Source organism: Schistocerca piceifrons, chromosome 4 (assembly GCF_021461385.2).
Source record: "Schistocerca piceifrons isolate TAMUIC-IGC-003096 chromosome 4, iqSchPice1.1, whole genome shotgun sequence".
Classification (NCBI taxonomy): domain Eukaryota; kingdom Metazoa; phylum Arthropoda; class Insecta; order Orthoptera; family Acrididae; genus Schistocerca; species Schistocerca piceifrons.
In genome coordinates, this window is record NC_060141.1 from 837,326,687 (window position 1) to 837,354,658 (window position 27,972).

Here is a 27,972-nt window from a genome sequence, read left to right on the forward strand (position 1 = left end):
AAGCGAGACGTGCGGAGATGCGGTCCTCCGACACGGCGGAGGTGACCCGCGTCACTGCTGAAGCGGGCGATAGTGCTGACACGGAGAGGTGAGCGTGCTGGCGTACCGGTGCGGCAGAGGTGACTGGCGTCTCCGAGTGAGCGTACGAAAATGAAACTGTGTGACCGGAACCCGTCGCAGCAGAGGAGCCGGTCGTCGTCATCGCAAATTGTGAGAACACTGCAGAATGGGGCAGCACGCTTTGGACTCACCGGACGGGCCGTTTCGTTCCAACCTCGGCCACGGACCGGCAGTGTGATGTGGCGAGTCCTTTACGGGGACGAGGCCGGTGAGCGGGTTACTCGCCACGAGGTGGTAGGCGTGCAGGGCAGCAGACGTTGTCGGCCGTATAGTGCCGGGTGAGGCTGGTTCGGTGGCATCGGAAACCCGTCAAATGAAGTCGTATATTTCTGCCTTATCCACGAGTGACAAGGCACTGTAGGCACGGAGGAGTCCGAACGCGAAGGAATAATATGACCCGTGTCGGTAGTGAACGGAACCGGAACACAAGAAAAAAGGCGATGCACACTCACAGTTTTCAACATAACTAACAGTTGTTGGAGTCACCACTGTGGTTATTAATGCAGTTAAGATAATTCCTGTTACTAATGACACACGTTTTGAGGGAAATACATTTATGAAACACTCAATAACTAGACACATTACAGCAGAAAACATGAATGTTACAGCATGTGAAAAACCCAGCATCAGACTTCTCAAAGAAAGTCTTTCACAGATAAAACACACATTTCCCTTATTGACAGTTGCCACATATTTTTGAAAAAATTTTGATATGAGCTAGAGATTGTGAGTTTAAGTTTTACATTTTTACATCAGAATTGCATACAGTAAATATTATGTTGTTTGCATCACTACCACAAACTAGTCTGCCACTGTTTCTAAACCAACCACCAATTGAGCTGTAACTGTTTACAAAATTGAAATTTTCAAGTTTTTGTACTTTGGAAAAACTATTACAGATATTTTTCTCCACACGAAATATATGCAAGTGCCAGGTTCCTAATGCTTTTTAGCAACTAATACTGAAACTTCATTTGCCCTAGCCAGTTCGAGTAATGCTTACAATTAGACTTTTACAGCAGAAAACAGTTTGTCTGTAGAACAGGATCCTCTACTGTGCTTAGAGCATTACCTCAAAATATTATCTTCTACAACATTATCATTCAAAGTTTGCAACTTTGCTACATCACCATGAACACTAATTTCAGCTTTGCTGTATTCTTCAATTAATACTCTTGGTGCTACGACTTTATTCACAGTTTCATAAATTTAACATATTCACTCAAATTGAAACACCTCAACACAAAAGTTTCACGAGCTTCTAAATTTTCTTCGCTTGAGTGTTAGTCCAACCATCATTCTTGCATTTTAGAAATAATTACTGTTACTTTCCATACAAACCCACATAAAATTCCTTCTCCTCAATCTGCAAACACGTAGGTCCACAACAGTATCCAAATTTTTATTCTGTAAGATCCCAGACCTGAGCTTCCAAATTGAGCTGACTCTCTCCTCTACTGTTGTCCAGAAAGAACTGAAAAATAAAAGCTGAGAGAAAGCACACTTTTTTTGCTACGTGTGTGCAGCTAATAAATTGGCAAGAAGGAAGGTCGCACAGTACCTTCTTTTTATTGCTCCTTGTTGAATTTGTGGCTCTATGGAATTAGCATTTTTAGATCTAGGCAGAACGACTGACCTTCACTGTAAGATAAGGACAATGCTGCACGATGAAACTTTATCCTTCTCTCTGTTTATTGTTTCCATCTCTCATGTAGTAATTTATAGCAGTTCCACATTGCAGTACAAAACAAACCTCAGCCAGCCAGTGACCTCAAAAAGAAAGGGATACCTCCCACGTCATTCACCTCGTGACTTCACAGTGAAACTATTTGCTCCGTAACTAACCGACAACTGCTCGTTACACAAATTGACGAGAGCAAAGATAGGAGAAGTTTCAGTTCAGCTATCTTATAATACGTCGATATTTTACATCCGGAGATCTTCGTATGTGGTTAAATACTTCTTTTATAAAATTGTCAAATTATTGCTCAAAATATTTCATACGATGAGATTGATAATTTCAGATACGATTATAATTTTGAATTAAATTAGAAGTACAAAGAGTAATAGTTTTCTGAAAATAAGGCTTACAATAAGGTACAGAGCACATCGTTCAGAAGTGCAGTGTAATATTCCTTCGGGCACGCACGCACGTCCTAAGGAACACGGGCTGTGGTAAGCTGCAGCCATTATGACGTACGTGAAATGTATTTGCAGTTGCAAATACGGACAAATCTCAGCTGTATAATGGAATGGTGACAGCGAAAATTTGTGCCGGACTGAGACGTGAACCCGGATTTTGCACTTATCGTGAGCGGTCACCTGTCCGTTTGCACGCTTCACGGCCAGACCCAAACTTCCACATGTCGAAAACTTGCACCGGTGCGTTCATTATGTACGTTTCTGTACAGGGGAGGCATTTTTAATCGAAATTCATGTGCCCAGTGTCGGTGGATAAATACGATATTGTAGTGCCTGTGTTGTCCAGAAGTAAAAAGCGTGCATCTCTGAAGGAATATTGCATCATACTTCTGAACAATACAGGCACTGAAATATCATATTTATCCATCAACACCAGGCAAGCAGCATTCAATTAAAAATGCCTCCCCTGTATGGAAAAATATATAACGAATGTACGAGTGCAGGTTGTGGACATACGGTTGACAATATATTGAAGTTTGCATCTCGTCTGGAAGTACGGTCCGATAGCCTAACGGCAAACTGACTGCTCGCAATAAGTGGGAAATCTTGGTTCGAGTCCGTGTCTGGCACAAATTTTCATTGTCATCATTCCATCATACAGCCAACGGTTCTCCGTATTTGCAGCTGCGAATACATTTCGTGTTAAAATAAGGCTTACGTATGTTGTATCTTTTTTTGAAAAATATGAGACTGTTATATTATCAGAAGTACAATATAAAGTCACGATTTCTTCGGATCGTGTCATGAACTGAATGAGTGTACACAGTCTACAATACACGACACTGACCAGCTCCGTAACACAGGGGGGGAGTGATCTGTGAGCTTGCTGCTGCTGTTGCTGCCACTGAGTCTTGTTCGCAGGGGACTGTGCCTGTTCTTTTCCTTCCCTCTTCTCTGCTTACAAATACCCATGCTTAATGGTAGTAGCCAAAATAATTACCTGACCATGGAATATGCACAAATAGGTTGCTGTTTTGCCAGGTGGTGTAAGTGGAACGTGGTTTATGGTTGGCTTACTACAGGTATCTGTGGCATTGCTTTTAGCCTGCTTAATTGTGAAAATGTTAGTGCCTTATGCTGATTAAATATTGAGTGTCTTGTGAAACTGCCCATGGGGGTCTGTAACACAGCATACGCATACCAATGGGGCACCTATGCTGTGAGATCTGTATCACTAAATAGCTAACACAGATTTGGAACTTGCAACTGGGATTGTACACTAACAACTTCAGGGACAACAAAAATTGGATTTTCGGCCTTTCATATAATTATTGATCAAATTTAAAATTCTGCCATAATATACTCACTGAGATGTACGATCTTATGTTAAAGGTTTAACACAATAAGACCAGTATTGTTTTGTTTTATTTTAGGGCACAAGAACAACTAGAGTCCTACGTGCCCATTTCAGAACTGTAGGACACGAATATGAAAGGGAGTAAAAATGACTACACATTAAGCCCAATTCACAGAAGGAAAGACAGCTAATAAAACGAACTTAAGTTGGCTAAGGAGACGACCGTTTGCCTCTGTTTGATTTCTCGGAGCCTTTCTGGTCGGCAGAGGAAGACTCGGACGTTTGTCGGCCGGAGAGACGTAAGAGGGCTTCACGGGAGTATTCCTCCTATCCTTTCCGGCCTGCCGGTCGTGTAGCAGGTGACTCTGCCCCGAGGCAAAAGTTCGGTGGCTCGTCGCACACCCGGAGCAGGAGACGGGGACACCGTGCGATTTCACAACCGCGGTGCCGAATTTGAGGTCGCATGTCCGCACACTCACGTAGCGATGACGGTGCTTTAAGTGCCGGACGGTAGAACACGTGGTTTCCGACTGGCCGACAATTGCGAGTGACCGGGTGAGGCACTTTTTCCTTCGCCCAGATCTTCCGGACGACCCACTCGTCGAGATACGCAGACAGTCTCAGGAGGAGACGGCACAGTCGCCACTGCAATCGGTAGGGCGGGGAGAAGGAAACAGAATGTCACCCTCTCGAGCATCCCTGTCGCAGGCTACACATTTGGCCAGGTGTCGACAGGACATTTGAGTGTGGTTATAACGGTGACAGTAGTAGCAGCGCATTGGGTTAAGAACGTAGCCTGCTTTGATCTTTGACAGAAACATTTTTCTATAAAAAGTGAGAAAAAGAGTGCACACGAGCACTAGTGATTACACGTAACGGCACCCTGATCGGAGAGGTACATTTGGATTTCTGTCTCGATCGGACCGTCGAGCTACTCAGTGTAAATAACACCGCGGGACGCATACGGCATTCGGTGGGCCTCGACACGGGCGGGATAGTTGCGGAGGAGCGAAGCTGCGAGCTGTCGTCGTGCTCGAGAATCGGTAGTAGTCTCCAAAACTGAAGTACCGTCGTGTAAACGAGAACAGGATTTCACGTGCCTGGCAATGCGTCAACACCTTTCCGAATAATAAATGTATTTACCGTAGCTAAAGGACAGACCGTCTTCAGCTGTAAAATGGCGAGGAACTGTGGTGCAGAGGGCCACCGAATCTTTAGCCTCCTTCCACTTACGTTCGGTAGACGTCTTCTACCAAGAGACGACCGGCTCGTGGCGAGAAAATGCCCCGCGGTTGTCGGCGCCTCTGACGGCACACTCCTTCCGACCGTCAGCCTCCCTAGGAGGGGAGCGCTCCTGGCTCAGGTGGGGTCGTTCGCACCTCCCGAACGCCTGACAGAGGGACCGATTGGCAGTTTGGGAAGGTGGCAGCACGGGCAACCGCCCCTCCTGGGCCGGGTCCTTACGGGGGGGTACGTGCGAACCCCACCTGTCGGTGTGGGGCTACGAGTTGTGCGTTACCGCATCACCCGTTACGTGTCGGACGCACGGGTTGACCTTCGGGAGTGCACAGTGAGGAATAAGAAAAGGAGGAACCTCAAACACTGGAGCGGAGGAAGGACGGGAGAACGGGAACGGAGAAAGCGAAAAGCACCGAAAAATGTTGGACTGTTCTGATATCGGCTACTGAAAATTCGGAACACACTTCAACGAGAGGACAGACACGTGGAACGAAAGGGAAAAGGTGCTGCAAAAGCTGGGCCCCCGTGGTGACCTAAGAGCGGCAAGCCCCCTGGGGGGGGATGAGAGCAGTACGAGACTTAGAAACTGTGTATATGTGTTGAGGTAGAATAACTGATCCCAGACTATACTCGTCCCATGTTTGATAATGAGAGCACGTAATATCTTCTACTTCTAATTCTGCATCTACATCTAATCTAGTCGTACTCTGCAAACCACCGTGAAGTGCGCGGCAGAGGGTATGTCCAGTTGTACCAATTATTAGGGTTTCTTCTATTGCAGTTACGTATGGAGCGTGGGAAAAATGATTGATTGAATGCCTTTGTGTGTGCTATAATTATTCTAATTTTAATTCGTGATCTCCGTGTGACAGATATGTAGGCGTTTGTAGTATATTTGTAGAGTAATCATTTATAAGTCAGATGTAAACTATCTTGAGAAAGTCTAGTAACAAAGTTTCAACAACTATCTTCAAGAGTCTGACAGTTCAATTTCTTCTGCATCTCCTTAACACTTTTCCGTGTGTCAAATTAAATCTGTGACCATTTGTGCTGCCCTTCTCTGTATCCATTCAGTATCCCGTATTAGTGCTATTTGGTACTAAATCTATGAGATCATTCCGTTTAACATCCCTACAATGATATGTCCAGGTATTTAAATGAGTTGGTCGATTCCATCTTTGACTCATTGATATTGTAGTCTTAGGATACTACATTTTTTGAGGTGTGCACAATTTTATATTTCTGAACATTTAAAGCAAGCTGGCAATCTTTGCACCACATTGAAAGCTTATCAAGATCTGACTGAATATTTATGCAGCTACTTGCAGGTAATACTTCATTATAGATAATTGCATTATCTACAGAAAATATGAGGTTACTATTAAAATTGCCCACAAGGTTATCAGTACACGACATGAGGAGGAAGTTTCCCAACACACTTCCTTGGCACACACCTGAAGTTACTTCTACATCTGACGATGATTCTCCATCTCAGATAACACGCTGTTCCCTCCCCACCAAAAAGTCCTCAATCCAGGTACAAATTTCACTCGATTCCCCCAACGATTGAACTTTTGACAATAAGAATAAGTCTGGTACTGAATCGAATGCTTTTCAGAAATCGAGAACTTCTGACGAAGTTCAAACATAAATTCAAACTTTTCCAAAACTTTTTCTTCCTTCCATCCTTAATGTCTGACGTTTAACACATTAACACATTTTGTAAAATAATCAGACATCTGGAGCTGTTTTACATATGTAAGTTTGTTTCTTTAAGGGATTCATTTTGGCTAGTTATATTGGTTTGATACTAAAGCTAAAAACCATTACGTAAACTGTCATTGAGCCAAAATAAACTTTTCATACACTAAGCATTTCTTCCAGTTATTGCTGTCAGTGCAGATGCATATAGATTCTGCTCCTTCTTTCAACTTTTTCCCAATAGAAATTTTGTTCCGATTTGTTTACGATTAGTGAGAGGGTACACAGTCAGTTAGGAACACGAAAACGAGGCAAATTCAGTTGTCGTGCAATGTAGGTCATGAGAACAGAGATTTTGGTCGGACTAGAAAAGAACCGGGGCGGTCGGAAGCAGCTGCGACACAGACAGTACGAACCGACTCCTCGAGGATTTGCCAGATGAGATTGTAACCTGTTCACAGTGAATACCAGCCGTCTCTTAGCTGACAACCAGTTGGCCCAGTGAGCGTGGACGATGTGGGAGCTGTTCAGTCCACAGCTCGTGGTCTAGTGGCTAGCGTCGCTGCCTCTGGATCGCGGGGTCCCGGGTTTCATTCCCGGTTGGGTTGGAGATTTTCTCTGCCCGGGGACTGGGTGTTTGTGCTTTCCTCGTCATTTCACTACTGTCGTCATCATTCGTGGCAGTGACTACATTGGATTGTGAAAAAATTGAAACTTTGTGCGGATGCTATTGACCGTGCAATTGAGCTCCCGACAAACCGCACGTCGTCATCATCGTCCTCGTCCTTCTGTTCACCACTAATACTGACTTCGTTTGCGTCCACCTGTCTTGCTGCTGTGCATCTTCTGTCACTGGAATTTGATTATGTGCCTCAGAAAAGACAGAAAGCATCTGTTTAAATGACTGGTAACGAAGTTTCTTTCTTCTTGAGGTTTGCCATTGCTTTCGTTGTAGGTGTTTGTACAGAAGGGGAATCGTTCAGTTGCAGGTACTGAAGACCTTGGTGGAGAAGTGCACCAGAATACACACACTGACGGCTCCCTACAAACTGCTGAAGTCTGAAAGGTGCTCGGAGGCCCTGTCGCAGCTGCACAACCTCCGTGTGCTGAATCTGGAACCGGAATACAAGGAATTCGATCGTAGCTCTACCCAGGAACCTTGTTTGGTGCGACCTCTGGTCAACGGATGCCTGAAACTAGCCGAGGTCGACTTTGGGTTTACGTATATCAATATGGAAGACCTGAGGTACTTTCTGAGAACCAAGAGGAACACCCTCAGGTCGATACGCATAAAGTGGGCGATGGGTGGGACGAGGTGAGTGTTATTACCTGTCCTCCTAAGATTGTCTAACTTCTACTCGAAATTACTTTCGGTTGACGAGTGTGCTTCCCGTGTATTCGATATCTTCACCCTACACGGTATAACCTGCGCCTTTCTCGTTATGGTAAGTAGACTTTTGGCATATTTCTTCTCGCGTACGTATAAAGGGCTATTAAATACAGATTGTTATGTAGCTAGCTAAATATTGCTACGATTCCTTTAAAAAAGCTGCAGGTCAACTTTCGTCAGTTTGGTACGGAATTACTTCCATTCGTAAGTGACCATGCCACTGTTTAAGCCTCCCTATTTAACAGTTGTACCCAGTTCAGTTCTGTGCAATACAACAATACCTGGCAAGCCAGCCTCACCCGCGCGTTTTGGGTTCCGAGTTTGTCGTGAAAATTATTCTGCACATTTCGTAGTGAAATTAACAGGCAGAATGTGTCATTTCCAAATTAGCACTTATAATTTAAGAAATGCTGATAACGACTCATTGCATAGACACAGCCTGTGGATGAGGAAGTTTTTGAAACATGTATCCCTCAGGGCACCATTCTGGATCCATTACTTTTTCTGTTTATGTCTATAATATTTTACCATAAATACTTTCTCTTCAACTTGTTGGTGTACATTATTATCGCCCAAAGTAGAAAGCAGCAACATTATGAGGCACTTAGCAACTTGTGTACGAAGGAGCTGTTCACGTTACTACGGGAGCTTGTACTGGAGCAGATACCTTAGTTATTTACTGGTACTACGTAGCTTCGTTGTGAAACGTTTGCCGGAAATATCTGTGTACATACTACGGTAAATTCCACAAAGCAAATATATCACAAGTTGGTCCCGCCTGTTGTCTCTGTAAATTCAGTATACTCCAGTTGCTTGACATAGTTTTTATTTTATTTCCACTGATAAATTAATGACTGTTGACAATTAACTGTTATCAGGAATCATTGTGACCTGGACTATCATTGTTTCATTAGTAAGCATCATACAGAGAGACACAGAAACTATAAAAAAAAATTATTCATTCCAACACGTGCAGATAGAATGTAAATATTGTGAAAATAATGTTCATAAAAATACTCGGTGAGCACATGTATTTGCAATGCTGGTAGATGATGCTGACTTTCAAACAGTGCGGTAATATCTAAGTGAAATAAATGTAACAACTGGGAAAAAATTATAAAAAATAACTCACGATCTTTGTTATCATCCAGGACAGAACAACAGATTTCGAGCAATAACAAAAGCTTCACTCTGAAACACATAATTCGAGCTCACTACAATCACTGGTGTACGAACCTACTGAGTGGTGAACTGATAAACTGATCAGGCCCTGACTGAATTACAGCAGTCGGTCGGGAAGTTACCGTAGCTGTACCGTAGGAGCGGCTGCCGACACCTCCAGTTTAGTCTCGCAGGTATTCCAGTACTACACTCCATTCACTGAAATGACAGACAGCCTGCGGACACGACGAGGCACGTGACCGCAGCACTGCCACCGAGAGGTGAGCAATACGGGGCACACTTCACTCAGTTTGGCCACGTCTGTTGCGATTGTAAGTCATTAGTGTGTGATCTTAGAATCTGATTGTAAAGTTCGTCTCGTTTGAAAGCCCAGTTTTTGATTATTCGTGTGTCAGTGTCAGTGATTGTAATCACATTCGTCATTCATTATTTTTGTGGTCACCTAGTAGCTATCCCCTTTATTTCTATTTGTATAACATAGGAGTAAACTTGTCATGTTGTCCTCTGCGGAGACGGTGAGCGAGGCCGACTTGTCAGATTTGACTCTAACTGAGAAGTGATCAAAGAAGAAGTCATTAACTTCTGTGGAGAAGCACATGGCTCTTAATCTGTGTAAAATGGAGCTGTTGTATCCAGAGCAGTCAGTGACCAATATTGTTTTGAAAAAAACTTGGTTGTCACACTCTTCAAAGTCTCCCAAGAAAGAAAAATCATGACAAACTTTCAGGAAGTATTGGTGACTTCGATAGAACTGCAATACGAAGGAAATTTTTTGTAACAGGTCACTAACAACTGACAAAGTGCTTGTGGCCACGATTAAAAATCCACATTTGAGCAACTTCCATATATCATTTTATTATCATACAGTGTTAAAAGAAATGAATTTTAAATACTTTCGGTGTGGATGCAGTAGCGTGCTAATAGACAGAGATGATTTCAGGGAGGCAGTGTCACCTACAAATGATAAATTGTTGAAGGAAGACCCGTCTATTGTTTGGACGAGACATGGCCAAATACACGACATACCTGAAGTAACGTCTCGGTGCATAAGTCCATAAAATCCTCTAAACAAGCATTTCTATCTGCATTATCCACTGGAAACAGGTAAAGGTAAATGCCTGATTATCACACATATTGGGAGCAAAGCAGGTTTTGTCAGAGGCAGTGTGTGAACTTTCAAATCCGAGATGGGCCCAAGAAAAGTGGAGGCTACTGTGAGGAGATGTGCAACAGTACATTCGAGAAGTGGTTTGAAGACTTTTTCTTCGGCTTCAGCAAAAAGAAGTTACTGTTCTCGATAACATGTCGTGCTATTCTTGTTGAAAAGAAGAAGTACCTAATCTGAATGCCAATAAGCGAGATATACCGGAATAACTAAAATCTAAAAATATTGTTATTGGAAAATGGAGTATTGAAGAAAGAATTACTGGAAATTCTTAAAAAAGAACAGAGTAGTGCACAAAGAATATGCAGTGGATGAAATGGCTGATGGAGCAGGGAAAACTTTTCTTCTGATTCCTCCATACCTGGTGAATTAAACATAATTGAGGTAGTTTGGGCCAAAATCGAAGGCTGTGTTGCAGAAAAAGACAGAACACACAAAATGTCAGAAGTTAAAGAACTATTAAAACAAGCAGTGACTGCAGAAGAGTGAAACAAATGTGTTTTCCATGTGATGGAAAAAGTTTGACCTCAAATGTGGAAATTAGACTACATTATAAAAGAGGGAAAAGAGTGTTTTGTTATAAACTTGAATCAAAGCAGTTCAACTTCAACAGAATAAGTTTTATTCTTCCTTTAACATTATTGTAACCAAAATCACTTGTGTTTGAATCTGCTATGCCACCTGTCGGGTTTTTATGACTTCTTGCATTATACTATAAGCCAATATTGAAATATAAGGTTTTTCACAAGTGACGTATGCTTCACTGCGATGTCAGCGTGACCGCCACGTGGAGAGTGTGCACGAAGGATTTTCGACACTCTGTTTTTGCTGGAACAGGTCGTGCGTAGTCACGTGAAACTGTGTCTGTTTCATTCCAGCTCTCAGTGAATAGACTAATGTGGAGATTTTCCACACTCAGGTTATCCTCTGGACTCAAATTTTCCTGATTTCAGCACATAAATGGTAATTCCTATAAACATGTAACAATACCACTGTGGCTTTAGCTAAACTTCTGCACAGACTGTTCAGAATTTTTAACTTTTCTCTGTCTAGGATCACTGGAATTGTGTTTGTATCTTTTGTAGTTTGTCAAACGTTAATTCTAGATATCTGCTGCCCCCTTTTGCGTAAACCCTGTACTTTGACAAGAGGTCATCGAGCCAATGTAGTCTTTCGAAATGACTGTTTTTGCACGTGAGACGACAACCCATGGGCAATAGTAGAAGAGATGTTCCACACTGGCTCTAAATACACGTGGGTGTCCGATCGACTGACGGGCACTCGTCAATGGGCAATACCGGCAGCGTACCATTTACTTCTGAAGATGTCTCCCAAAACGGGAGACAAAGAGCCAGAGAAAAGTTTTATATATTGACCTCAGCTTCTCAGCTCAGAAGTTTAAACTGGACTAAACACCAGCTTCGAGAACCTACGTGTTGTTTACGAAGATGTCTCATACAAAGATTTTCATTTCGGCAATATATTCTCATGAACAATTGTGCCTATATATGTCAATAATCATTTAAAGGCAGAATGTTGTAAAAGAACTTTTTGTTTTACTTATTTTACTGAATTACATGAGCAAGCAACAGCTGGCAGCACTGACTTATTGGTCATCATATACACACAATAAATAAATATGAAATGCCCAGTTTCTGAAGACAAAAAACAAAAAAGAGAAAAAACTGTATGTTGAAGCCTTAGCAGTATTAAAAGCTGACTTCGGAAACACTATTTCATCACCAACTGAATGTGTTAATATGTTGGGCCTTAACTCTCACCATTATGTCTAACGTATATTAGTATAATTTATCAAAAAAACAAAGATGATGTGACTTACCAAACGAAAGCGCTGACAGGTCAAAAGACACACAAACATACACACAAAATTCAAGCTTTCGCAACAAACTGTTGCCTCATCAGGAAAGAGGGAAGGAGAGGGAAAGACGAAAGGATGTGGGTTTTAAGGGAGAGGGTAAGGAGTCATTCCAATCCCGGGAGCAGAAAGACTTACCTTAGGGAGAAAAAAGGACGGGTATACACTTGCACACACACACATATCCATCCACACATATACAGACACAAGCAGACATATATTAGTATAATTCATCCCTGATGGGTATACTTTCTGTGACACTAATAGTAATGATCTCAGCAGCGAATGATGCGATAGTGACAGTTGAACACGTTGTTGTTGCAAATACAGTATAAGAACTATTAATTTAGAGTTATAATATAAAGTACTCTGTTTCTTTGGTCTTTTGAAACGTGACGGGAGACGAATAATTCTGAAAGACCCCATTTCTGTTGTTACACAGCTGTGTCCCACCGTTGCTGGAGGCCTGCACCGAGTTGGAACGTCTGGAACTCTGCGAGGATGACGACTTTGAGATGGTCCACAGTATACCGAGAGAGGCGTTCACTGCCCTGGGAAAGCTGAAGAACTTGCAGGAACTCAGGATATCGATCCCTATTCGACTACCGCCTGGAGTTGCTCCTCTGGCATTTAAGTAAGTTAAGTGGTGAACGTAAACATTTCTTGTGAGTGCTTAATGCATTGGGGATGGAGTCTATTAAAATGGGATAGGAGAGAAAAAGAGAAGGAGAAAGGAATATGCAGGTACTCTGGAGGGATAGAAAGTGCGTAGAGGCCGGGGCGAGGGCACCGTAGAGGTTACAGGACGGTGGAGGCTGGGGACTGGCAGAAGTCGGGCTAGGGGAGTTACGGGAATGGTAGATACGTTCCTAATTGAGTTCCTACCTATGCAGTTCACGTAAAAATCCAGACGGCACGGGCCGCGAAGCGGTCGTCGAAGTCGAGCACACTGTACCGGGTGTGACTCTCGGCAGCCGTGTGGCCGCCGTCTCTCGGCCACAGTCGGACAGTGGCCATTTGCGTGGACAGACAACTTGTCTACATTCGCACTCCGCAACCCACCGTACCCTGTACCACTACTACTCATTTCCTGTCCTGCTCCACTCGCAGATGGTCTGAGGGAAAAATGTACGACCTACTGCAGATCCCAAACGCTCGAGCAGTACTCGAGACTAGGTCGCACTACTGCCCTATATGCAGTCTCCTTTACAGATGAATCGTACTTTCCTAAAATTCTCCGAATAGATGAAAGTCGACCGTTCACCTTACCCGATTGTTCCGTTTCGTACCACTTTGCAGTGTTACACACAGATATTTAAATGATGTGACTGTGTCACACAGGACACTACTAATGCTACATCCGAACATTACGGATTAGTTTTTGCTACTCATCCACATAAACTTACATTTTCCTACATTTAGGGCTAGCTGCCATTCATCACACCAACGAGAAATTCCGTCCGAGTCATTTCGTCTTCTCCTGCAGTCACTCAGTGACGACACATTGCCGTACACCTCGATGTCACTGGCAAATGACGGCAGGTTGCTGCTCACCCCGTCTTAGATATTATAGATATAGATTATTATATATTATATATATAGATAATAACAGAAGTCCTGTTGCATTTCCCTGGGGCACTCCTGACAATCCCCTCGTCTCTGACGAACACTCACCATTTCTATAATTTAAAGTGTCTTTGAGCCACTCACGTATCGGGGAACTTGTACTTTCATTAAGAGCCTGCAGTGGAATGCTTTCTGAAAATCTAGAAGTATGGGATCTGCCCAGTGCCGGTGCCCTTCATCTATAGTTTGCAGTATATCACGTGAGAAAAGGACGAGCCGAGATTCACACGTGCGATTGAGTTGATTTCTGGACATGAGATTTTCAGTCCCTAGGAAATTTATTATATTAGAGCTCAGAACATGTTCAAGAATTCTGTAGCAAACCAGTGTTAAGGATATTGGTGTCTAATTTTGTGAGTCAATTCTTTTACCCTTCTCGTATACGGGAGTCACCTGCATTGTTTTACAGTCGAGTAGGGCTTTGCGCTGGGTGATTTGCAATAAATGCCGAGCCGTACTCTTTGTAATACTGAATTACAATTTCATACAAACCTGGTGACTTATTTGTTTGCAACTCTTTCAGTTGTTTCTTTACACAAGAGACGCTTATTACCATGTCATCCGTATCGGGCTCAGTACAGTGTTCAAACGACGGTACGTTCGTACGATTCTCTCGTGTTAACGATTTCGTACACGTGGAATTTAAAGCTTCCATTTTCATTTGCTGTCTTCGACTGCCACACCAGACTGGACATCGAGTGACCGGACGAAAGCCTCAGATACACTTAGCGAGTTTATGTAGGACCAGAAATGCCACACAGTGGTTGCAGGTAAGTACACAGCCGACGTGGCTGCTACCACAGGTGGCCCAGATTTTGATGGGGTGGGAAACATCTGTCACAGAACTGGAGTAGTCGTCAGTGATAGGAAGTACGGAACAGATCTCGCACGTAGGTCTATTACTGGGATATCGGCACGAGGGTAGGGTTTAGGATCGAGGGTGGAGTAGGAACAGACAGAGATATCGCGTATGTCAGATGAGCAGTGGGATACTACTGTAGGGGGGTCGGGGGAGATGGTGAGGAGGACATTCCTCATTTCAGGACACGAGAGGCAGTCCTAACCCTAGTGGTGATTCACTTGTTCCAATCCTGGATGCCACTAGTCACAAAGTGATCTGCTCCTTTGTGGCCAGTCGGTGGGTACGAGGGGATTACTAGGTGACTGGGGAGAGAAAGTGCAAGGGATCTGTTTCTGGACTGGGTGGTCAGGTCAATTTTGGTCTGTGAAGGCTTCGGTGAGACTCCGAGCTCGTTTAAAGAGAGTCTGCTCGGCACTGCAGGTGGTAAAGCCACAGATGGCTAGGCTATACGTAAGGGATTTCTTAGTATAGAATTGGTGGCATCTTTCATAATAGAGCTTCTTCGTCAGGTGGTAGGTTTGAAGTGGACGGAGGTACTTACGGAACCGTACGTGAGACATTTGTCGTCACTGAGGAAGGTAGCTTGCTGGGCTGAGATGGAACTACACCTACTGAAATTAACAATATACTGGAAAGGATAGATTGTTACTATAAAGATGCAGACAGGCACAGTGAAAAGACTGTTAAGGTTTAGCTGTAGGCCAAAATCTTCTTCAGAAAAGGAAAGGAAACACACACACACACACACACACACACACACATACACACATACACATTCACATGCATTCCCGACCAAGCTGCTAGAGCTGGCAGTTTTGTGTGTGTGTGTGTGTGTGTGTGTGTGTGTGTGTGTGTGTGTGTGAGGTGTGCTTGCTTGTGTGAATGAATTTTGTGTGTGTGTTTTCTTTTCTTTTTTGAAGAAGGCTTTGGCCAAAAGCTAAATTGTAACAGTCCTGTCTGCAACTGAAAGTATCATCTTTATGGTGAGTAGCAATCTATCCTTTTCCATATATTGTTGATATTCCAAACTGGTGTTTCCATTGTTAGATTCTGAAATCAGATATTAGATTGTAGGGTGCACCCAGGAGCACATACAGACTAAGAACCCAGTTAAGTAACAATGAAGAGCAAGCTGAAGTTTGATCATACAGCGGAATCAATGCCTAAAGAAGTGGGACACCGACATCCTGATGAATGATGTACCTTTAAAGCTTTCCGAGGCTCTAGTTACTGTGATCATGAATACCACAGTATTCTGTCAGTGACAGAAGTTGGACAGGTATAAGGAAGATAACTTTGGGGAAACCTTGTGTAACATAAGAAATACTTAAATTAATTGACAAAAGGAGGCGATACAAAAATACCTAGGCGAATATAGGAATATAACAATAAAAATCATTAAGAACAAAATAAATAAGAAGGCCATGGAAGCCAAGGAATTATGGCTGCAGGAAAAATGTGGAGAAATCAAAAAAGAAATGGATGTTGGAAGGACTGATTCTGCAGATAGAAAAGTCAAAACAATCTTTGATGAAATTAAAAGCAAGGCTGTCAATATTAAGAGTGCAACAATAGGAATTCCACTGTTATACACTGCTGGCCACCGTAAATGCAACACCCTGAAGGAAGCATCCGAATCAAGTGAAATTTACACCATGGGTTTGCAGCGATGAGATATGCAACTGATTAGAATTTCAACGCAGACGCACATCACGCGAGCCTGTGGCGCAACCTCATAGCGCCATTTAAAGCTTGGCGATTTCGACGAGTGTACGTTTGGCACGTGTGTTTACCTTGTGGTTGTTTCACGAGACGATCAGTTGTGCCTCGTAGACAACAGCGAACATCTTTTGATTGAGTATCCGAGTTCGACAGAGGAAGGATAGTGGCTTACCGAGATTGTGGATTATCAACAGAGAAATCGATAGTCGTGTTGGACGAAACCAATCAACTGTAATGCGGATATGTGACCGTTGGATGCAGGAGGGTACGACGGACTGACGTGGTCGATCGCATTCACCTCGGTGCACCACTGCACGTGCTGATAGGCAAATTGTGCGCACGGCAGTGACGGATCGCTGAGTGACATCCCGAACCGTACCACAGCACATTGCATCTGTAACGCATCATCCAGTGTCTGCGCATACCATTCGACGCCGTTTACAGCAGAGTGGTCTGTCCGCAAGACGTCCATTGCTTCGTCTACCATTGACGCAGAACCACAGACGTCTCCGTCGCCAATGGTGTGATGACAGACGGATGTGGACGGCAGAATGGAATGACGTTGTCTTTACTGACGAGGCACACTTCCGTCTGCAGCACCACGACGGTCGGTTTCGAGTGTGGAGACACCGTGGAGAGACGATGCTGGACAGCTGCATTATGCACCGCCACACTGGTCTTGCACTGGGTATTATGGTATGGGGCGGTATTGGATATTACTCTCGCACGCCTCTAGTACGCATTGCCGGTACTTCAAATAGCCGGCGCTACATATCCGAGGTGCTGGAGCCAGTTGTCCTTCCTTATCTTCAGGGCTCGGCCACAGCCATATTTCAACAGGATAATGTGCGACCACAGATGTCCATCTCTGCCCAAACTCTTTGTCTTTTAAATATGTCTGCTTGTGTCTGTATGTGTGGATGGATATGTGCGTGTGTGCGAGTGTATACCTGTCCTTTTTTCCCCCTAAGGTAAGTCTTTCCGCTCCCGGGATTGGAATGACTCCTTACCCTCTCCCTTAAAACCCACTTCCTTTCGTCTTTCCCTCTCCTTCCCTCTTTCCTGATGAGGCAACAGTTTGTTGTGAAAGCTTGAATTTTGTGTGTATGTTTGTGTTTGTTTGTGTGTCTATCGACCTGCCAGCGCTTTCGTTCGGTAAGTCACCTCATCTTTGTTTTTTTTTTATATATATATATATATATATATGAGAGAGGATCAGAAAGAAATGCACAAAAAATCTTTCTCCCCCGGTATTGAAGGTAGAATGTTGAAATTTCGTGATGATATAATTTGAAGTTTTCACTACAGAGGGTATTTTGTTTTCATGTGCAGTTCTAGTGAGAGAAGCCTAAACTACACAAAAACACGGCACACGTGTTACTGTCATCAACTTGTGAAGAGCAGTGAAGTGTAGTTCAATATTTGTGGGCCAGAGGGCATAAACTGAGTGAAACTGACAGGGACATGCGTGGCTCGTGTGCAGTGTCTGCAGGTGGTGTGCATTCTTCGGAGAGAGCCGTGTTGACCTCAGTGATTCGCCAAACTCTGGGTGACCGGTAACACCTGCAACCCCGCCACATGTCCAGCCACTGAGGCAGCAATTTTGAAAGACCGGCACACGCAACTGCGAACCTTATCGCAGCAATTCGAGATTTGCTATAGTGCAGTGTACAATATTTTTCGCGACACGTCGAAATTTCGTAAAGTTAGTTCTCACTCGGCACATACGAACACGATAGACGACTGCGAGGGCCAGCGAATGGTGATGGGCTCGAACCACTTCATGCATTATTCGGCAGAACGGCACAACTTTCTGAAAGGAATCGTCACCGGTGACGAGTCTCGGGCATACCACTACGTGCCCGAAACCGAACACGCCTCGACGGTGTGGAAACGTGCCGGTTCCCTAGTATGAAAAAAATTCAGAGTGACTCAGTCTATTGGGAAAATGCTTGTGACAGTGTTCTGAGATACGCTCAGTGTGGTACGGTGGACTACACTGAACATGGAATCACGGTGAACGCTTCAGTCTACGTTAAAACTTTGGTTAAATTGCGCCGTGCCCTTTCGTGGCAGACATCCCGACATTAATGCTGACGGTTCAGACTTCTTCGTGACAATGCTTGCCCCCTCATTGCTGCTCCTGTTTGTGCCAAATTTGGGTGGGAGGTGCTCCAGAAACTACCACATAATGTGGACCTTGCATCTGTTTGGCCCTGTGAAGAAATTGCTGACCAGGCAATGCTTTGGGACAGATACAAAAGTGAAATCGGCAGTCCACAGGTGGCTATACTCCGACCAAACAGACTTCTATGAACAGGGGACATCGAAACTGGTACCGCGACGGAAGAATTGTGTCGAGTATGTCGGTGACTGTGTAAAAAAGTAGGTAAAAGATGCAAATGGATTTGTGATTTTTTTTTTGTTTTGTTACCTATTAAACTTTTTGGTGATAAAATTATTGTGTGCTACTTTCTGATTTTTCCTCTTACAAAAATGTGTCATAAATTCCTGATTATTATTTCGTGTCATTTGCTTCATTTTTAAAGATGTGTTCTCTTAATTCCCACAACTATCCGTATCCTAGCCATTACACTAATTCCAAATACTGTCATTATTTAGAACTGTAAAAGTGTGGAAGTTTCACACAGGTCCGCCGGTATCCCTCTAATAGACCTAGACACGAGACCTGCCTCGTAATTCCTCCCACTGCAACGTACTCCAGTCCTGTCACAGACATCAGAGGCAGGGTCACCTGTGGAAGCAGCCGTGCAGTCCGCCAGTTTAGCTGCGACCACTGTGTGGCATTCTACACGGGCACCACTGCTGGTGAGCTGTTTCTCCACACGAACGGCCGTCGCTCGACTGTGGCTGACACACAGGTGGTCCGAGTACCGAGTGTGCTATCTGACAGTTTATTTTAATAGTTTTATTAGTTTAATGATAAATGGTTTTTTGATGTTACCGAATCAGCTCTCAAAAGGTACGAAACTCGTTCGGATGGAACTTTAGAGCGTATCTGTCACTGTCTATAATGTATCCGAGTTAAATATTGCACTTCAATGGACGAAATTCGTCGTTGCTTTTTAGAATCTCACGAGCAAAGGACAGACACTGTGACCCAGTAATTCTGACGAATTTAAAGTGGGAGTTTACAGCCACTCTGACGTAGCTCCTGTGAAAGGGTGTGGTTGACTGTCGCTCCATTTTTAGACATAATCTGGGTGTGGTGTTGCAGTGCGAGATCTTGTGAATGGTGGGCTCCGTGTGGTTCCCAAGTTGTGCAGCGGCTGTAAACTGAAAATTTACGGAGTAAGCAGCAACCAGTCACAAAATCGAGTTTTCTTTATTTACTTTTGCAAATCGATTTCAACTGATTAACAGCTACAAACACGAGAATAAAAATAAAAATAATTAATAACAGTGACCAAATGAATAAATGTACATAAAGCAACGTAGAACCAATTAAATGTATATAGGTGTATTAAACCATTTAAAATGTGCATACAAATTTACCTTTCAACGAATATGTTCCCTGAGTAGTAACACTGTATTAAGCAGAGGCCAAACATTAAGTGGTACGTCGAGAACTGACCGTGACAACGAGGAACTGTAAGGGGGCGCTGCAAAGCAAACCCACCCTCTATGCGAAAAGATACAGTTAAAATAAAAATGAGAAGAAGAAATTACATACAACGTGAGGTAAAATATAATGATAAAATACTGAAATATTTACAAAAAAGGGATATATTGACAAAGATTTTGTCAGCCACATAGTACTGTTATATACGCCAAAAAGCGATTGTACAAATTAGTAAAAAGGAACAAATGTAGGTCGATTTCCAAAAGTAAATAAAGAAAACCTGATTTTGCGACTGGTTGTTGCTTACATGGTAATTTTAATGTGAGATCTGTTTGTGAGCAGGTGGAATTTGTTGTAGATTCACATGGGGAGAAACTCCTGGCTTTTTTTCTTTTTATGAAGCATACAACACACAGGTGTTTAGGCATCTTCTATTATTAGTATTGGTGTCCTTTTACCGTCATCACCGTATTTGTATACATGTAAGAAAGTGTGAAATGGGCAGAAATGCTTAAAGTACAATCACTTATATGTGAGATGATATAAGCTAATACTGACAAAAGACCAAATATTATTCACATAACATAACATATCATCTCCCCTAAGACCCATGGACCTTGTCATTGGTGGGGAAGCTCGCGTGCCTCAGCAAAATAGAGTGTCGTACAGTAGTTGCAACCACAGCGGAGGGGTATCTGTTGAGAGGCCAGACAAATGTGTGGTTCCTGAAGAGGGGCAGCAGTCTTTTCAGTAGTTGCAGTTGCAACAGTCGAGCTGATTGACTGATCTGGCCTTGTAACACTAACCAAAACGGCCTTGCTGTGCTGGTGCTGCGAATGGCTGAAAGCAAGGGGAAACTACAGCCGTAATTTTTCCCGAGGGCATGCAGCTTTACTGTATGGTTAAATGATGGTGGTATCCTCTTGGGTAAAATATTCTGGAGGTAAAATAGTTCCCCGTTCAGATCTTGGGGTGGGGGCTACTAAGGAGGATGTCGTCACAAGGAGAAACAAAACTGGTGTTCTGCTGATTGGAGTGTGGAATGTCAGATCCCTTAATAGGGCAGGTAGGCTAGAAAACTTAAAAAGGGAAATGGATAGGTTAAAGTTAGATGTAGTGGGAATTAGTTAAGTTCGGTAACAGGAAGAACAAGACTTCTGGTCAGGGGAATACAGTGTTATATATACAGAATCATATAGGACGAATGCAGGAGTCGGTTTCATGATGAATAAAAAAATGGGAACACAGGTAAGGTACTATGAACAGCATATTGAATGCCTATTTGTAGCCAAGATAGACACGAAGCCCACATCTATCACACTAGTACAAGTTTATATGTCAAGTAGCTCCACAGATGATGAAGAGATTGAAGAAATGTGATAAAAGAAATTATTCAGATAGTTAAGGGAGACAAAAATTTAGTAGTCATGGGGGACTGGAATACGATTGTAGGAAAAGGAAGAGAAGGACCTGTAATAGGTGAATACGGACTGGGGGTGTGGAATGAAAGGGGAAGACGCCTGGTAGAATTTCGCACAGGGCATAACTTAATCACAGCTAAAACTTGGTTTAAGAATCATGAAAGAAGGTTGTATTCATGGAAGAGGCCTGGAGACACTGAATGTTTCATATAGATTACATAACAGTAAGACAGAGAATTAGGACCCAGGTTTTAAATTGTAAGACATTTCCAGGGACAGATGTGAACTGTGACCACAATATATTGGTTATGAACTATAGCTTGAAACTGAAGAAACTGCAAAAAGGTAGAAATTTAAGGAGATGGAACTTGGATAAACTGAAAGAACCAGAGGTTGTAGAGAGTTTCAGGGGGAGCATTAGGGAAGAATTGACAAGAACAGGGGAAAGGAATGTAGAAGAAGAATGGGTAGCTCTGAGAGATGAAATAGTGAAGACAGCAGAGGATCAAGTAGGTAAAAAGAAGAGGGCTTGTAGAAATCCTTGGGTAACAGAAGAGAGATTGAATTTAATTGATGAAAGGAAAAAATACAGAAATGCAGTAAATGAAGCAGGCAAAAAGGAATACAAACATCTCAAAAATGAGAATGACAGGAAGTGGAAAATGGCGAAGCAAGGATGGCTAGAGGACAGATGTAAAGACATAGAAGCACATATGAGTAGGGGTAAGATAGATACTGCCTACAGGAAAATTAGAGAGACCTTTGGAGAAAAGTGAACCACCTGTATGCACATCAAGAGCTCAGATGAAAAACCCATCCTATGCAAAGAAGGGAAAGCAGAAACGTGGAAGGAATATATAGAGAGTCTATACAAGGACAATGGACTTCAGGGCAATATTATGGAAATGGAGCAGGATGTAGAGGAAGATGAAATGGGAGATGTGATACTGCATGAAGAATTTGACAGAGGACTGAAAGACCTGAGTCAAAAGAAGGCCCCAGGAGTAGACAACATTCCATTGGAACTACTGACGGCCTTAGGAGAGCAAGTCCTGACAAAACTCTACCACCTGGTGAGCAAGATGTATGAGACAAGTGAAATACCCTCAGACTTCAAGAAGAATATAATAATTCCAATCCTAATGAAAGGAGGTGTTGATAGATGTGAAAATTACTGAACTATCAGTTTAATAAGTCACGGTTGCAAAATACTAACACAAGTTCTTTACAGACGAATGGAAAAACTGGTAGAAGCCAACCTTTGGGAAGATCAATTAGGATTCCGTGGATATGTTGGAACACGTGACACAATACTCACCCTACGGCTTATCTTAGAATATAGATTAAGGAAAGCCAAACCTACATTTCTGGCATTTGGAGACTTACAGAAAGCTTTTGACAATGTTGACTGTAATACTGTCTTTCAGGTTCTGAAGGTGGCAGGGAGCAAAAGGCTATTTACAATTTGTACAGAAACCAGATTGCAGTTATAAGAGTCAAGGGGAGTGGTTGAGAAGGGAGTGAGACAGGGTTCTGGCCCATCACCCATGTTATTCAATCTGTATTTTGAGCAATCAGTAAAGGAAACAAAAGAAAAATTTGGAGTCGGTATTAAAGTCCATGGAGAATAAATAAAAGCTTTGAGGTTTGCTGATGGCATTGTAATTCCCTCAGAGACAGCAAAGGACCTAGAAGAGCAACTGAATGGAATGGACAGTGTCTTGAAAGGAGAATAAAAGATGAACAACACTAAAAGCAAAATGAGGTTAATGGAATGTAGTCAAATTAAATCAGGTGATGCTGAGGGTATTAGATTAGGAAATGAGATATTTAAAATAGTAAATGAGTTTTGTTATTTGGGGAGCAAAATAACTGAGGAGGGTTTGAGTAAAGAAGATATACTTGTGAAATGTAAATTGGCTATGACAAGGAAAATGTTTCTGACTAAGAGAAATTTTTTAACATCTAGTACAAATTTGAATGTCAGAAAGTCGTTTCTGAAAGTATTTGTGTGAAGTATAGGCATGTATGGAAGTGAAACATGGACAATAAATAGTTTAGACAAGAAGAGAATACAAGCTTTCGAAATGTGGTGCTACAGAAGAATGCTGAAGATTAGATGGGTAGATCACATAACTAATGAGGAGGTACTGAATAGAATTGGAGAGAAGAGGAATTTGTGGCACAACTTGACTAGAACAAGGGATCGATTGGTAGGACACATTCTGAGGCATCAGTGGATCACAAATTTAGTATTGGAGGGAAGTGTGGAGGGTAAAAATCGTAGAGGGTGACCAAGAGATGAATACTCTAAGCAGATTCAGAAGGATGTAGGTTGCAGTAGGTACTGGGAGATGAAGAAGCTTGCACAGGATAGAGAAGGATGGAGAGCAGCACCAAACCAGTCTCAGGACTGAAGACCACAACAACAACATATCACATCACTGTGTCTATCCATGAAAATACTGCCCCATCTGAACATACACAAACTATCTTTGTTCTTTATTTTGTGATAGCAATACAGTCATGGAAAAAACACTGGCAAAAATGTATAAAGTCAGGTATTTTTGCACAACAGTTGGTGTGTCCTATTATAACCGATCATCTGCTAATTGTAAAAGAAAAATCTGATCATAGATGTTTGTTACAAAGTGAAATTGAGGCAAAGATACCACTGATACTGCTTCATGCTTTGAGTGTTGAAAGTTACCGCAATGTGTTAAACAAAACATTCACTCTAAACATAAAAACAATAAAAAAAATTTCTGTAAAAGTACAAGCCAGTTGTACAAGAGGTCAATGAAAGACGAAAGTTGGTAAGCTATCAGAACCATTGCAAAAAGTCAAAAGTGTAGAATAGCACATAGGTGTAGATAGTAGATACAGGTATGAGTAGTAGCATTACATTAAAGTGAAGTAATTATATCGAAATCATATGAAAAGTATAGCACGCATTTAAAAATGTAGGTCACCACATAGATGTTTGTGGATGAATAGTAATCACAGCTCAAGTCATCTTGCTGCTATTAAACATCTTGTCTCATAAAGTACAGAAACATAATAAAGCTTTCGGATGTACTCATGCAAACATTACAGTCAATGTAAATGAAAAGATATTCATATAATGTAAATAACTGACAGATTTTAGACATTTAACATTAGACTTTCCGAACACATTAGTGGGTCAGATCCACGGATTAGGTGCTAGAGCAAGACAATGGAAGTCACAACAAAGTCACGTAACTAGTGTTATGCGTGACAAAGATCAAGCCCTGCAGGAGGCTCGAGAGGCTCAACAAACAGTAATAGCCTTTATGTCAGTACAACAGCAAACAGTAATAACCTTTATGTCAGTACAGGTAGTAAAACTTTGTAACCGTTTGGAGGAGAGATCCTTTCATGAGCTGTAGTGTACACACACACACACACACACACACACACACACACACACACACACACACATTCTCCTCTCTGCAGGCTGGACACACAGTGTGAGTGAGTGTTCTCTAACTCACAGAAGGATGTTTTCCCAGAAGTAGCAAGATTTTCCTCCTCTTTTTGTGTGATCTGTTGAAAACTCAACACTCCTGGTATTTGGTGAGTGGCCTCATTTACTCCTAATTATAAACAAACAACAATTTTTTGACCAAAAATTAGTGCACAATATTTGCAGGAATTAACACAATATTCCAATCAGTTAATGTCTCTACACTTATGTTTGTCTGACTCAAACTTGTTGCAATATTTTTTACACTTATAGCACTGCACACAGTCAGTCGACAGCCCCAATATTTCAAACATATTGTTGTATTTAGGATACATGCCACAAGTAATCACCACAAGTACCGTTTTCGTAAAGAAAAAATAAGTTGGCAGCTTTCATCCAATGTGCCTGTCGCAGATGATTTCTCTGATTTCCCTACTCCCATCCTGAATTTCTTCCAACGTAATTTGAAGGCTTACATCGCAGGAAAGAAATTAGTGAGTCTTCAATGAACATAGTGAATTTGTGTGTGGTTGTGTGTGTGTGTGTGTGTGTGTGTGTGTGTGTGAGAGAGAGAGAGAGAGAGAGAGAGAGAGAGAGAGAGAGATTCCAGCAATAATTGTGTTAACACATTTGCTTGACTGTTTGTATTCATATTTCATTAGGAAAGAAAAAGGAAAAGTATACATGACGGTTTCTTAATTCTTATTACAGACTTCTGAGGGTTGTGGAGGAGACTTAGATTCTTCATCCAAACTTTGTCTACTAAGTCTAGAAATTTGCTGTTTCAGTGTGAAATAAGTGTGAAGCTCAGACCACTTTGAAGTAACCTGCTTCCCGGTACGCACACAGTGGAGATACGGGCACTCACCGTCGGGTCCTCTTCTGTGTGACAAAAATGTCCTCCTGAAAAGTAGTGTGTGGAGAAATCTGTGAGGAAACGCAGTCAACCGTTCCAGTTGCAAAACGTACCAGTTTCTCACAGTCATTGTTGTGTTTGGAGGGAAATGGTAAGCAGTATCATAATCCCAGTAGAGAGTGACGGCACTGCCCTCTCCTCGGTTTGTGTGTGTGCGGTGGAGTGGAAGGTTTGGAAGTGATCTGATATTAAAACTAAACTTATATCAAAATGGTACATTTCCACAGACAGTAACTCAAGTTTTGATGACGAAACTCTAAGTCCCCTTTACAACTGTAGAAGTGCCCGTAAGCTTTTCCTCCTGCAACCCTTGAAGACTGCAAGAGGACACAAATGAATTAATGACATGTAGCTGCTAGAGGGCTTTTATTTACATCAGTGGGAAAATTTGAAAATTTGTGCCAGACCAGGATTTGACCCGGGTCTCCTGCTCACTCGGCAAATGCTCTGACCACCGAGGCATCTGGACACGGTAGTCATTGCAGCTTCACGGACTACCGTATCACACCTCCTGTCAGACCTAGTTCTCAATTTACGGGTGTAATGAGCAGGGACACTATCTCAGTAGTGTGTGGATAAATGGAGAATTTGATTCTAAAGGGAGGTGAGCCAGCATCTGTCTAGCAAGCAAGAGGTGCAGGTTCGGATCCCGGTCCAGCACAAACTTTTAATTTTCCCCACTGATGTAACTCGATGCCCACTAGCAGCTAAATGTCAGCAATTCCTTTGTGTCTCGATTCGTACTGGTTGCAGGATCAAAAATGGTGTCTGTTCTCTTGGACACGTGAATTTTGCAGTAACTTTCATTTTCGAGTTGGAGAGGAAAAAGTACTGCGAGAACAGAAATTATAAGCCCTGCGGACGGGAGTTGACTGTTTAGACACGGGTTTTGTACCGTTCGGCCACAGTCTATAAAATAAATAAAATAAATTATTATTTGTTATTTAGATATTAATTATTCTATCTGTATGATGGTGATTGTAATTGTAATTGATATTTGCTTATCTGGAACGTGGACGTTTAATTATTCGGTATCAGACGCTTGACAATGGCTTTTTCGTAAAGGCAATGTTACTCGTAGTTGACCGTGAAATAAAACTGAAATAATCGGACTTCGTAATTAAATCGTTTCCAAAGACTGCTGCGGTAGGTGCGGACTCATAATCTAAATCTCAATATTTCAATAATTTGCCAGCCATGCCAATACGTCGTACAGAGGTGATTGTCTATTTTATAAATATAAATTCTTTACAGAATCGAGTGCCTAGTGTGGTTGCAACTCGCAGTATTCTTCTATAACATGAAATATGGCGGTGTGCCAGACAATAAAAAAAAAAATACGTGCTTCTCGCACCACTTCAACCAGAGCTCTGGCTTTCTTAATCAAACATAAGAGTAACGTAATTGTGCTTTTGTTTTATCAGCGACACAGCGCTGCAGTTGTGTGCCATAGGCTTTATTTATTTGTCACTGATTATTTATTTAATTAATATTCCGCGTTTCCGAGGAATCTCACGCTCGGCATGCAAATGTGCCTTTATATTGCCCCCTGAATTGCGAGGCGAAAGGACACACCTGCAGGCGAGCAATTCACCTAAAGGCACAAGAAAATCTAAGTTATCTACAACTATTTACATGACTTACATTACACATTATATACAAAATTTGAATGACGCGGATGCGCCGTAAAAGTTCTTATGTTGGCAGATAGGGTGCGCGCATGCGCAGAAGCGTCTGTGTAACTGCGGCACTGCCGTTATATCGTACAGTTAGATCACGCGGCACAGTATTGCAGTTCATATTGTTCGTGTGCGCGCGTTTTTCAGTCGTTGCACAAAGAAAATATTCAACCAAGATTACATATGAAGACTACATTCTATGACAGGTAACTTAGTTTTAAATTTACAATATTTGTTATAACACAATACAACTTAGATTGTTGAATGTTCTTAGTTACATAGTATTGTTTTGAAATACTTCAAAGAAAAATGTCCGTATTTTTCAGGTGCGTTGACCTATACATATCGTGTCGTTATTACAGTTCATATTCATCTGCTGCACAATAATTTTTTACAGGTTAGTATCGTCGTGGTAAAGTTTTTTGATCACAGTAACATCGTTGTATAACAACGTGATTAATACATAAGCGTGTCCATTTCTTATTTCCATTATAGTCGTAGTGA

The 27,972-nt window shown here is 42.3% G+C and overlaps 1 protein-coding gene across 1 annotated transcript in view; it reads left to right on the forward strand.

The window, feature by feature from the left end:
- LOC124795270 overlaps positions 1–27,972 on the forward strand; it is a 151,072-nt gene that overhangs the window by 71,402 nt on the left and 51,698 nt on the right. Inside the window, exons 4-5 of the mRNA XM_047259217.1 lie at positions 7,543–7,874; positions 12,615–12,806. Of these exons, the coding sequence (XP_047115173.1) occupies positions 7,543–7,874; positions 12,615–12,806 (524 nt within the window). The remainder of the gene's footprint in view (positions 1–7,542; positions 7,875–12,614; positions 12,807–27,972) is intronic.